Here is a 12,287-nt window from a genome sequence, read left to right as displayed (position 1 = left end):
CAGCGTGTATTTTATCTTTAGAGCCTATACGGTCCCACGTGGTGAGTGCCCCGGGTGGGAAGAGCCTGCAGGTGGGGGAGCAACGAAGCGGCCAGAGAACTACAGCTCCCGGCATGCTCCGGGCGCGCCCCGTGGCGCGTTCCTTTGCGGTGGCCACAGCGCGCCCCTGGCGGCGGGAGCGAGACGCCTGTCTGAGAACCACATCTCCCGGCATGCGTCAGGGGCGCCCGTGACGCACTTCCGGTGCGGCGGCTGCAGCGGCGGGAGCGAGGCGACCGCTGAGGCCGCAGCCAGTGACTGCGGCCAGGCAGACGGGACCCGGGGCGGGGCGGCGGCGTCCCAGCGAAGGAGCGCGCGGGCGGCCTGGCCCCGCCCCCGCCCCGCCCGTCTGCCCGGTGACCTTCAGGGGCCCGGGCGGCGGGCGCAGGCCCCTGCGGCGGCGGCGGCGGGATGTTTGTGCAGGAGGAGAAGATCTTCGCGGGCAAGGTGCTGCGGCTGCACATCTGCGCGTCCGACGGCGCCGAGTGGCTGGAGGAGGCCACCGAGGACACCTCGGTGGAGAAGCTCAAGGAGCGCTGCCTCAAGCACGTAAGGCCGGGCCCCCTCCCCCGCCCCCAACACCCGCCCCGGACGCCTCCTACTGCGGACCCTGCCTCAGTCCCCGAACCGCTCCGGCCTGGGGTCCGCCGCCCAGTCCGCAGCTCCCAGGCCCTCTTCTCCGGGGGTGGAGGCAGCGCCTCCTGCCGGGTTGTCCGACTCTCCCCCTTTCGGATCCCACACCTCTGGACGCTCGTCTCGGGCCTGGCCAGCGGACACCGGTCGCTAAGCGCTCGCCCGGTGCCAGCCGCCTGGCCGAGCCCTCTACAACCAGCCTCTCAGTTAACTCTGCAGCTACGCAGGGAGTTAGGGGCAGATCGGGAAACTGAGGCCTGGAGAGTGGAGTCGCCGACGGAGCAGGGCCTGACGACTTTCCAGCAGTTGTACCTTTTTGCTGTTGGGGTGAGGTTTTTTTTTAGCAGCCTCTCTGAGAGCTGAGAATTAACGTAGGCTCCTTCATTAAGAGGCCCCTTCTCCTTCCTCTTCCCCTTTCCCGCAGAGCCGGCTGCTTGGAGCTCTTTTCCTGGCTGGCGCAGCCGGGCTGGCCACTGTGCCTCTTAGCTGGAGTGCCTGAAATAGTGTCGCTGCGGGACAAGGCCCTGCGCCCCTGCTTTTCTGCAGAGGTAAAATTGGTCAAGAGGGAAAGCCCAGGAGTAGGGTCTCCTGGCTGAGACACTTGTTAAAGTTTATTCACCCGAAATACTCCTGTGTATTTAGTTCCTTAGGTTGCTGATTTTTGGCACTAGTTCTCGAGTCTCTAAAGGACTCAGTAAGGTCAGCTAAGCAGCCTGTCTGTGTGTCAGACCGACCTCCTGTCTATACTTGACATGATCTGAGGGCTTGGCAGAATTTAGGTTGAAGGAGGCCGCAGCTTTCTAGCGGCGACTCCATGTGATAAGTTACGTTATCTGTGTTGACAGGTTGAGTGCGTTAGACTTGAGCGAAGTGTGGTCTGTAAGGATAAACTTCAGTTCTTACCATAGCAGCTGCTTGCATAGAGTACTTTCGAGTTGCTTTTGTGAGCATGGTTCTGTGAAGTTCTGGAACTGTCAGAGGCAGGCTTGGCAAGTCCGGTCTGCAACGCACTGGCTGTGAACAACTGGGAGGTGCTGTCCTCAGGGTTCACACCAAGGAGGGGGCTGAGCCTCCTGCGTTCAAGGGTCCATATGTTTTGGTTGCTTTCTTGCTTTTCTTCTGGCCCAGTCTGCATGATTGTGCCGTCTGGACAACCATCGGGGCAGCACTAAGCTCCAGCGCCGGTAACTCTGTGGGCATCCAGGCTGTTTGAGCCAGGCGTTGTTGCTTGCCTAGTTGCTTGTGTTTTAAAAAACTTCTCCGGGCTGGCAGGGTGACTCATGCCTGTAATCCCAGCACTTTGGGAGGCCGAGGCGGGCGGATCATGAGGTCAGGAGATCGAGACCATCTTGGCCAACATGGTGAAACCCCGTCTCTACTAAAATACAAAAAAATTAGCCGGGCGTGGTGGCGCGTGCCTGTAATCCCAGCTGCTCGGGAGGCTGAGGCAGGGGAATCACTTGAACCCAGGAGGTGGAGGTTGCAGTGAGATGAGATCGCGCCCCTGCACTCCAGCCTGGCAACAGAGCAAGACTCTGTCTCCAAAAAAAAAAAAAAAAAAATCCACTACAACAGACCAAAAAAATCCCACAAACTTCTCTGAGGTGCCGTATCCTCCCTGCGCCAGTGCAGAAGCTCCTCGGCGGCTGGGTTTATATCCGCAAGTTCAGGGCCAGGCTCAGAGTGGCACCAAAACAAACTTGTGGGTTAATGGAATAGTCAAAAATATCCCGTGGACCCCACACTGCATCGACACGGGATGTCACCTGCATTGGGGCGGCATTTAGTTTAACTCCCTCAGGGCGCGATGCACACGCCATCATGACATTCTTTTATGAAAGGAAATAGGAAATGAGAGCTGTCTGATCCGCAGATACTCACTCATGAATTTCAGGAGCACCGGGGGTCAGTTAGGCAGCCAGTTCCGATGTGATGCTGATTATTATATTCCTGATATTTTTTACTCCATCTGATGTTGAGCTGTATCATGTGGGATTTTTTGTCGTTATCCTACTTTAAACTGAGATTGTATTTCACTCTGCGGTCTCCGCAGGTGTGGAGGATCTGACTAGCAGGGGATTTCCACACCACAAGAGCCAACATAAATTTCTGGACTCCAGAGCTGAGAGTCAGAAAGGCTCCCCACCACCGCATCCCATCGTGGTTCTGCAGGCAGGGCTAAAATGCATTAGTCAGAAAAGAGAACCCTCAAGTTGTGTATTTGAACATCTCTCTGGAAGCCGGTCCCTGGATGTCATCCTGCTGTCAGCAGTGAGGTCTGGTGTGTTTTAGCTTTGTTGCTCCTCGCCAGGTCCCTAGTGCGTGCTGACACCGGCATGATTTTATCCTTCCTCTTTCCCCTCTACCTGGAGGGGCATGGTGTGGGCTTCTCCCCACTGTGCTCCTGGGTGTGCATTGCTGAATCGAGGGGCTTTATGATTACAACTCTTGCTATTGTCTTTCCCTTTTCTGTTTTGTGCAAATTGGGATCACCATGGTGGTCTCTAGCTTCCACGGCCCTGGAATGGAGAAGCGGGCAGAGGAACCGTCTTGTACAACAGGTGGTTAATGAGTTTAGGAAAATCGTACCTGTGGTGCAGTAGAGTTTTTGGTGTGTGTCGTAAACATTCATGAAATTCCAGCCTGGCCAGCATGGCGATACCCCTTCTCTACTGAAAATGTAAAAAACAGCCTGGCATAGTAGCGGACTCCTGTAATCCCACCTACTCAGGAGGCTGAGGCACAAGAATCTCTTGAACCTGGGAACTGGAGGTTGCAATGAGTGCAGATTGTGCCGCTGCACTCCAGCCTGGGTGACAGAACGAGACCCTGTCTTTAAAAAAAAAAAAAGGAGTTCATGAAATTGCCAAAATAGAACACAGTACCTACGAGTATAGCTGTTAAATTTTCCATTTCCTAGATCGCATGAAGGTGGGTCCTCCGATGACGGATTGCGTCAGGAACAAGCAGAAACCTAGTCATCACTGCTCTTCTGGGGAGGAGCAGGATGTAGAGGGGTGGGGGTGTGAGGGCCTCGCTCCTCCAGCGGCCTTGGCTGGGGCTTTTTTGCTGCCATACCCCAGCTTCTGCCGAGGACAAAGAAGCAGAGTGACGTGGTCGTCCTAGTGCTTCCACATTGTTTGTGGTGTGCTGGTGACGCGTGGACTACAGGTTTTTTGGGAATCGGTAGGAGAATTATTTTGGAAAATTGCATTTCGTAGTCTGTATATTCTGACCTTGACAAATGAACTGGCCTGCAAACTTTAGGATCATGAAGAAGCACCCCCGGTATTTCGGGGAGCAGAGCCATTGTCAAATCCAGAGGCACTTGAGGGGCTCTCTGCCCTGTCGTAAATGGCAGGAGTGTGTCTTCCCAGTAGCCGCGTCCCCCCTCACATCCCCTCAGCCTGGCCAGTTTTGTGTGTGAAGGAGTGACAGCCCCTTTTTCAAAACTGTTTTCAGTCTTGAGAGTAACAGAAAATTCCAGTTACTCTTCAAATGCCAGTGTTGAGAGGTGAAGTGTGCGCTTAGATTTTCTTTCCCAGCAAGCAGTTGTGTGTGCTGGGTGTTTCAGAGCCTCTGTGGCAGCAAAGGGAGGTAGAAAGTGAGCTGCCAGCGGGGCCTCTGCCCGGCCACCTGAGACGTCCGAGGACGGCCTGTCCTGGGGTGGTGCCCCGGCCCCGCTCCAGGCTGGGCCATGCTCCTGACCCACGGGCTGAGCCCGCTACCAGGTTTAGAAAGTGCCCCTTGAGGGTTTCATCCTTTTCTGATCTTCAGGTAATTCTACCATCTAACCTCAGGGGATCTGTAAGAGCAAGAAAATAGTCAGCCTTCTCGCCGCCCAAGCTCTGAGTTCTGAAGGGTTTTCAGGCCAGGCTGTGGAAACGGTGGGTATTTAGGTGGGCGCTGTTTGGTGTGCTGGGGTGTGGTGTGATGTGTCGGGCCGTATGGTGCTGAGGCAGATAGATAATAGGGTGGAGTCGTGGAGCTCTGGACTGACTTGGGCACGAACACGCAGGCACATGTGCCGACCTTGGTCTTCATCATGTGGCACCATCGGTGTTTGCCGTTCTTCACAAAATGATGAGCTGACACGCAGAGCCCCCGTGTCCAAAGGAAAGCAGAGATCCCGCAAGCCAGTGCCATGTGCATGAGTCAGGGACAGCTGTGTGCTGTTTTGCAGAGAGGATGCTGGCTGAATTGAGGAGCAGGATCCACCCCTGCCAGCAGTTGGCTGTGAGGTCTTCGTAATGGCAGGGTTGGAAGGGATCATAGCCGTCTGCTCCAACGTCCTCCTGGAGTTTGCAGTCGGTAGCTGTCAAGATGGCTTCCCAGGTCCCCCGTGAGCACTGGTCAGAGGTGGCTGTGGTGTGTGTGAGGGGGATCTCCTCACTGCTGCCCACGTGTTGCCTCCCGTTCCCTGTGCGGGTGTTGCAGGGTTTCCAGGGTCCTGGTGACTGTGTGCCCATCGGTCCCCCTTCGAGCCGCCCAGGGGTGCAGCATGGCTGCTGCTTCGTGAGCTGGGCCAAGCCAAGAGCAGTCATGCTAAGTGCCCCTCTTACCCCAATCTCAGGGTGCAGCATGGCTGTTGCTTCGTGAGCTGGGCCAAGCCAAGAGCAGTCATGCTAAGTGCCCCTCTTACCCCAATCTCAGGGTGCAGCATGGCTGTTGCTTCGTGAACTCGGCCAAGCCGAGAGCAATCATGCCAAGTGCTCCTCCTATCCCAGTCTCGGGCTCTCTGTGAGCCGCTCTTCTTTCTGGGCAGTCTCTTGGGCCCCTTTCTTGCATCTGTGGAAGAAAGAAAAACGACTGCCCAAAACATAGGTAGGTCTTTAGACCATCAGAAAACAATGGATCTGCTATTTTCATTTAAAATTATTTTCCAGATCTTTCTAGACCAAAGAAGCAATTCTGGTGGCTGTGAATTGTCAGTAGGGTGTGTGGTATGTCAGAGCTGGGAGCTTGCTTCAGGAGTACTCCGTGGGCTGGGGATCAGCTCACTGGCCCAGGGGATCTGGCGCTGTGATGCTTCATTTGCCATCTACTATTAGTGGGAATTCTTGAATTTCATCCATGGTGTAATTTCTTAGCTCATAAGGAAACCCAGTAAATTCCAGGTGTGGCTTGGGATGCCAGGCCCTATGTTATTAGAATTACGATGTACTTATTTTCTACCTTGAAATATCTATTTTTCCCCAGTGTGCTCATGGGAGCTTAGAAGATCCCAAAAGTATAACCCATCATAAATTAATCCACGCTGCCTCAGAGAGGGTGCTGAGTGATGCCAGGACCATCCTGGAAGAGAACATCCAGGACCAAGGTAAGGCTGCCGTGGGCGGGCGGGTTGGCATCAGGCATCGTGCGCTGCTGGGGGCGCTGGAGCTAGGAGGGGATGGTCCACCCACAGGAGTCAGTGTTCCGAGCTGGACACGAGCACGAAAATGCGATCGACTAAGAGCATTCTGTTTTTCCTTTATTAAAAGGAGTTCCGTGATAGAATACCTGTGAAAAACAGCAGACACTGAAATGAAACAAGCAGCAGACATTTGAGACGCCACACGTGCATTTTGCTTTTAGTTCTGTTTGGAGCAAAGCGAGAGACTCCAGGGGCTCTGCAGCTTTCACCTTCGTTGTGGGGATTGTTGTCAGCATTCTAGTGCAGCGTTAGACACACACGGCCATTTAATTGCTTATGGTTTTGCGTCTGAAGGCACTTGAAGAGCTAACATCAGTTTTGGTTATGTCATTCAAATAATGCCTTTACTGATGGAATTCCTTGAAGTTAGCTGTTTTGAAAATCCTGGAAGTCTTGCAACAGATACCCACTGAGATGGCCATCAAGCTCCAAGCCAGTGGGGGGTGGTCACCGTCGTGGGCTGAGGATGAGCCACATCTCAGGTTTTGACCTCCGAGGGTTAAGAGTCAACTCTCCAGCCTCACAGACTTTTTCAAAACTGAGCCGGTTAAAATGAGGGCCCTATGCAGGATTGTCACCAATTCGTTGCACAATTACTGGGGCCATGCTGTTCACGCCTCCGGGGCCACGGGTCACCGGGGCTTTGTGCCAGGCCTGGGAGCTTGTGCCTCAGCTGGGGCCACGCAGATGTCATGAGAAAGGGAGGGAAGGCCGGCGTAGATCCTTGGTTTGGGGAGACCAAAGGAATCCCTGCTGTTTGGAGACATGGTGTCGCTCAGTCACCCAGGCTGGAGTACAGAGGCACAGTCAGACCCACCGCTGCCTTGACCTCCTGGGCTCAAGCAATCCTCTCACCTCAGTCTCCCAAGTAGCTGGGACTGTGGGCATGTGCCACCATGTGCAGCTATTTTTTGTATTTTCGTAGAGATGGGGTCTTGCCATGTTGTCCAGTCTGGTCTTGGACTCCTGGGCTCAAGTGATCGCCTGCCTCATCCTGTCAGAGTGCTGGGCTGATAGGAGTGAGCCACTGCACCCAGCTGAAGCCCTGCTCTTCTTCTTCTTTTTTTTTTTAAGACGAAGTCTTGCTCTGTCGTCCAGGCTGGAGTGCAGTGGTGCTCGGCTCACTGCAACCTCCGCCTCCCGGGTTCAAGTGATTCTCCTGCCTCAGCCTCCTGAGTAGCTGGGATTACAGGTGTGCGTCACCACGCCCGGCTAATTTTTGTAGTTTTAGTAGAGATGGGGTTTCACTGTGTTGGCCAGGCTGGTCTCGAATGCCTGACCTTGGGTGATTTGCCCACCTCAGCCTCCCAAAGTGCTAGGATTACAGATGGGAGCCACCGCGCCTGGCCGAACCCCTGCTGTTCTGTTCTCAGGGCATCTAGCACCCTTTATGCCGTTCTGTGGATATGAAACGATAACCAGTGTGATGGATATACATGTTGTTTTTTCTAGACGTCCTATTATTGATAAAAAAGCGTGCTCCATCACCACTTCCCAAGATGGCTGAGGTCTCAGCAGAAGAAAAGGTAAATTTCAAAGTTTGCAATTGGGGACCTTGATTGGTAGAAGTTTACATTTAAGAATTATAGGCCAGGTGCGGTGGTTCACGCCTGTAATGCCAGCACTTTAGGGGGCCAAGGTGGGCAGATCACCAGGTCAGGAGATTGAGACCATCCTGGCTAACATGGTGAAACCCCGTCTCTACTAAAAAAGATACAAAAAAATGGCCGGGCGCTGTGGCTCACGCCTGTAATCCCAGCACTATGGGAGGCCGAGGTGGGTGGATCACAAGGTCAGGAGATCGAGACCATCCTGGCTAACACCATGAAACCCTGTCTCTACTAAAAAAAAAATACAAAAAATTAGCTGGGCATGGTGGTGGGCGCTTGTAGTCCCAGCTACTCGGGAGGCTGAGGCAGGAGAACCGCATGAACCTGGGAGGTGGAGCTTGCTGTAAGCTGAGATCGTGCCACTGCTCTCCAGCCTGGGCAACAGAGTGAGACTCTGTCTCAAAAAAAAAGAAAAAAATAATAATTATAGGCCGGGTACGGTGGCTCGTGCCTGTAATCCCAGGGCTTTGGGAGGTCGAGGCGGATGGATCACAAGGTCGAGAGATCGAGACCATCCTGGCCAATATGGTGAAACCCCGTTTCTACTAAAAATACAAAAAAATTAGCTGGGCGTGGTGATGCGCACCTGTAGTCCCAGCTACTCGGGAGGTAGAGGTTGCAGTGAGCCAAGATCGTGCCACTGCACTCCAGCCTGGCAACAGAGTGAGACTCCATCTCAAAATTTAATAAATAAATAAATAATTTTTAAAAAGAATTATAAAGAAGTTCTCCATACTAGTTGTTCACCAACCCACATATTTGCCATTTACAGTAGATGTGGTTATAAGGGGTTCTCTCTCCTGGCAGAGCCTGTTTAATCCATGTCAGTCCTGGTCCCTGCTCACGGGACCAGCACAGAAAACCTGCCTCTGAGTTGTTTGAGACAGAGAGGAGAGTAGGGGCACATCCTGCGTGACAGTTCACTCCCGTGCTGCTGTCCGCCTTCATCTGCGTGTGCTCCCGTTCCCTCCTCTTCTCAAGCAGCCAAGTCAGTCCTGACAGAAAAAGGGAGGGAAGTTGGTAACCAACCTCCACACGGAATAAGGGCTGCGCATGCAGAGAGTGGCCGGCGAGGGAGCACTCGCGACAAGCTGCGCCTCACACTGCACAGGCTCAGCATCCCCATCCAAAAATCCACATGCACCGCAGTCCGAAACTTTTTGAGTGCCGAAATGACACTTAATGGAAGTGCTCGTTGGTGCTTTTCGAGTTTATTTATTGGAATGCAGATATTCCCAAATCTGAAAAAACCTGAAATCCGAACCAGTTCTGGTCCCAGGCGTTTCAGATGGGGGACGTTCAGCCTGCACTCTTCATACTAAGAGGGGTTCTGGTCCCAGGCATTTCAGATGGGGGACACTCAGCCTGCACTCTTCATACTAAGAGGGGCTGAGTTCTGCCTGTCTTGTCTGTTTCTTGCAAAACAGAACTGGATGTCCTTGGTGTGTACATTCACACACACGTTACCGACTCGTGGTCTGCGCCGTCCACTCACGCGTGTCCCTTAGGAGAACCGTGCAGCGTGGTGTTTGCTGGCTGCCCCAGAAGCTCACACTTTGGAAAGCTCACTGAGCAGAGGAAGATGCGTTCTGCAAGTGGCACGTCCTACCCCACAGCAGGGCCCGAGCCCGGGCCGAGCGTGGAGCCTGCTGGCAAGAAGGGCAGCCACTTTCCCCTGCTGTCTTTGCATTACTCATCTCGAGGGTAGAGTTTCTTACTCGTGCTTTGAGAGGCTAAGGAGAGTGTTCACCGCAGAGAAGCAGCGGGCCCAACTCTTTTGGGCCAGGCCCATGCCTGGGAGTGCATAAGCTATTTTGGGGTTTCTCTGGGACCATGGGTCCCCAGGAAGAGCGCCCTGGGCTTGGGTCCCCTCCTTATCTTCAGCCACACCTAGCCACGCATGAGTAACACACAGGCTGCCGCCCCACCCATCTGCAGTGAACAGATCTGGGCCTGCCTCCGCCTGTCCCTGAGTCAGGCCTGTTTCTGGGAACTGCTGCAGGCAGCATTCACAGTTCTCAGATTACAGTTTGACTGTTGGTGTTCAGACTTACAGGCCCATAACTAATATAAACAGTGGTGTCTGACCGGATAGCCATTGCCCCACAGACCCTTGGATGGGTAGCTTGGAGCTAACTTGAGGAGCTTACCTTTTCTCTTCAAATATTTGCAAACTGAAACATTGTAAGATGTCAATTCATATTTTTATGAATTTATTATTATTATTGTTGTTATTTTTGAGACAGAGTTTTGCTCTTGTTACCCAAGCTAGAGTGCAGTGGCGCAATCTTGGCTCACTGCAACCTCTGTCCCCCAGGTTCAAATGATTCTCCTGCCTCAGCCTCCCGAGTAGCTGGAATTACAGGTGCATGCCACCACGCCCGGCTAATTTTTTGTATTTTTACAAGAGACGGGGTTTCACCATGTTGGCCAGGCAGGTCTCGAACTCCTGATCTCAGGTGATCCACCTGCCTCGGCCTCCCAAAGTGCTAGGATTACAGGCATGAGTCATCGTGCCTGGCCTAAATTAATTTTTTTTTTTTTTTTGAGACGGAGTCTCGCTCTGTCACCCAGGCTGGAGTGCAGTGGCCGGATCTCAGCTCACTGCAAGCTCCGCCTCCCGGGTTCACGCCATTCTCCTGCCTCAGCCTTCCGAGTAGCTGGGACTACAGGCACCCGCCACCTCGCCCGGCTAGTTTTTTGTATTTTTTAGTAGAGACGGGGTTTCACCGTGTTAGCCAGGATGGTCTCGATCTCCTGACCTCGTGATCCGCCCGTCTCGGCCTCCCAAAGTGCTGGGATTACAGGCGTGAGCCACCGCGCCCGGCCCTAAATTAATTTTTAATTTAGTTTTTGTTTTTGTTTCAGAGACAGGATCTCACTCTGTTGCCCAGGCCACAGTGCAGTGGTACAATCATAACTCATTGCAACCTTGACCTCCTGGGCTTAAGCAATCCTCCTGCCTCAGCCTCCCGAGTAGCTGGGACCACAGGTGTGTGCCACCATACCCAGCTAATTTTTGTATTTATGAATTAATTTTTAAGTCAAAGTGACGTATGTTTTTAAAAGGTCAAATGATACTACAAATCTTTTAATAAGAATTAGTGGTCTTGGCTGGGTGCAGTGGCCCACGCCTGTAGTCACAGCACTTTGGGAGGCTGAGGTGGGAGGATCACTTGAGCCCAGGAATTTGAGACCAGCCTGGGCAGCATGATGAAACCCTGTCTCTACAAAAAATATAAAAAATTAGCTGGGCGTGTTGGCACAAGCCAGGCAGTGCACATCAGGCTGGAGTGTGTGGTACGATCTCACCTCACTGCAACCTCTGCCTCCTGGGCTTAAGTGATCCTTCTCCCTCAGCCCCCGGAGTAAGGCAACTGGGACTATAGGTGTGTGCCACCACACTTTACTAATTTTTTTTTTTTTTTTTTTGTGGTGGAGTCTCGCTCTGTCGCCCAGGCTGGAGTGCAGTGGCCGGATCTCAGCTCACTGCAAGCTCCGCCTCCAGGGTTCACGCCATTCTCTGGCCTCAGCCTCCCAAGTAGCTGGGACTACAGGCGCCCACCACCTCGCCCCGCTAGTTTTTTTTTGCATTTTTTAGTAGAGACGGGGTTTCACAATGTTAGCCAGGATGGTCGCGATCTCCTGACTTCGTGATCCACCCATCTCGGCCTCCCAAAGTGCTGGGATTACAGGCTTGAGCCACCGCGCCCGGCCCACTTTACGAATTTTTGTATTTTTTTTTTTAAACATGGGGTCTCGCCATGTTGCCCAGGCTGGTCTTGAACTCCTGGGCTCAGGTGGTCTGTTCCACCTTGGCCTCCCAAAGTGTTGGGATTACAGGCGTAAGCCACCAAGCCTGGCCCAACCACTCATAACTCTGTTATCTTTCACAATTCTCTTCCTGATTTCTAAATAATATGTGTATAGTAGTATTCCTTGAATGACCAATTTTAGTCTCTATTGACTTCTTAACGAAGAAGCTGTAGTGCCTCCCTTTCTCCTCCCTTGAGGTTAGATCATAATGCTGGTTGAAGATCTCAGGGCTTTCATTACTATTATAATTGAAGTATAGTTTTCTGCTGTGAGCAAAATAGATTAAGATTATCCATCCTTCTCACACAACTTTGTTTTTCCTGGAATTAATACTTGCCTCTTCCTTTCGTTTGCTTGTTGAGTTTCTTATAGGCTTATCGCTGATTTTTTCATGCTCTTCCACAGAGCTGATAAAGCTTGTGGAAACATGGTCACAGATGTTAGGTTGCCGGGGTGTTCCCTTTCTCCTGGGGCTGTCCCTCCAGATCCCTCTGGCCTGCGCATCTGTCTGAGTCGCTGCCTTCCAGGCCTGCTGCACAGCTTGGCTTTCCTGCCTCTCTCCTGTGGTAGAGTTTGCTAAGTCTATGCAAGTTTTCCGTTGCCACCCAACAAATCGCCACGCACGTAGGCGCTTAAAACAGCACGCGGCTTGTAGCTTGCAGTTCTGTAGGGCAGAAGTCTGGCTGGGTGAGTTCAGCTGGTTTCTGTGCTCAGGGTCTCGAGCTGAAATCAGAGTGCCGAAGGGCTGTGTTCAGGGTGCTGAAGGGCTGCCT

At 52.8% G+C, this 12,287-nt stretch overlaps 1 protein-coding gene across 5 annotated transcripts in view; it reads left to right on the top strand.

Annotated features, from left to right (window-relative positions):
• The first annotated feature begins 210 nt into the window (after nucleotides 1-210).
• The window catches only part of UBAC1 (UBA domain containing 1), a 30,936-nt gene continuing 18,859 nt past the window's right edge, over nucleotides 211-12,287 (top strand). Inside the window, exons 1-3 of one of the 5 annotated variants that reach the window (XM_009187859.4) lie at nucleotides 211-588; nucleotides 5,872-5,992; nucleotides 7,541-7,614. In XM_009187859.4, the coding sequence (XP_009186123.1) occupies nucleotides 451-588; nucleotides 5,872-5,992; nucleotides 7,541-7,614 (333 nt within the window). In that variant the 5' untranslated portion in view covers nucleotides 211-450. Of the gene's footprint in view, nucleotides 589-688; nucleotides 1,221-5,871; nucleotides 5,993-7,540; nucleotides 7,615-12,287 lie in introns of those variants that run through there. The other 4 variants (XM_021927053.2, XM_021927055.2, XM_021927056.2 and 1 more) reach the window with 4 other exon arrangements.

Source organism: Papio anubis, chromosome 13 (genome assembly GCF_008728515.1).
Source record: "Papio anubis isolate 15944 chromosome 13, Panubis1.0, whole genome shotgun sequence".
NCBI classification, from domain to species: Eukaryota; Metazoa; Chordata; class Mammalia; order Primates; family Cercopithecidae; genus Papio; species Papio anubis.
Note: the sequence above shows the minus strand (reverse complement) of the source record. Positions and strands in the feature narration are given on the sequence as shown.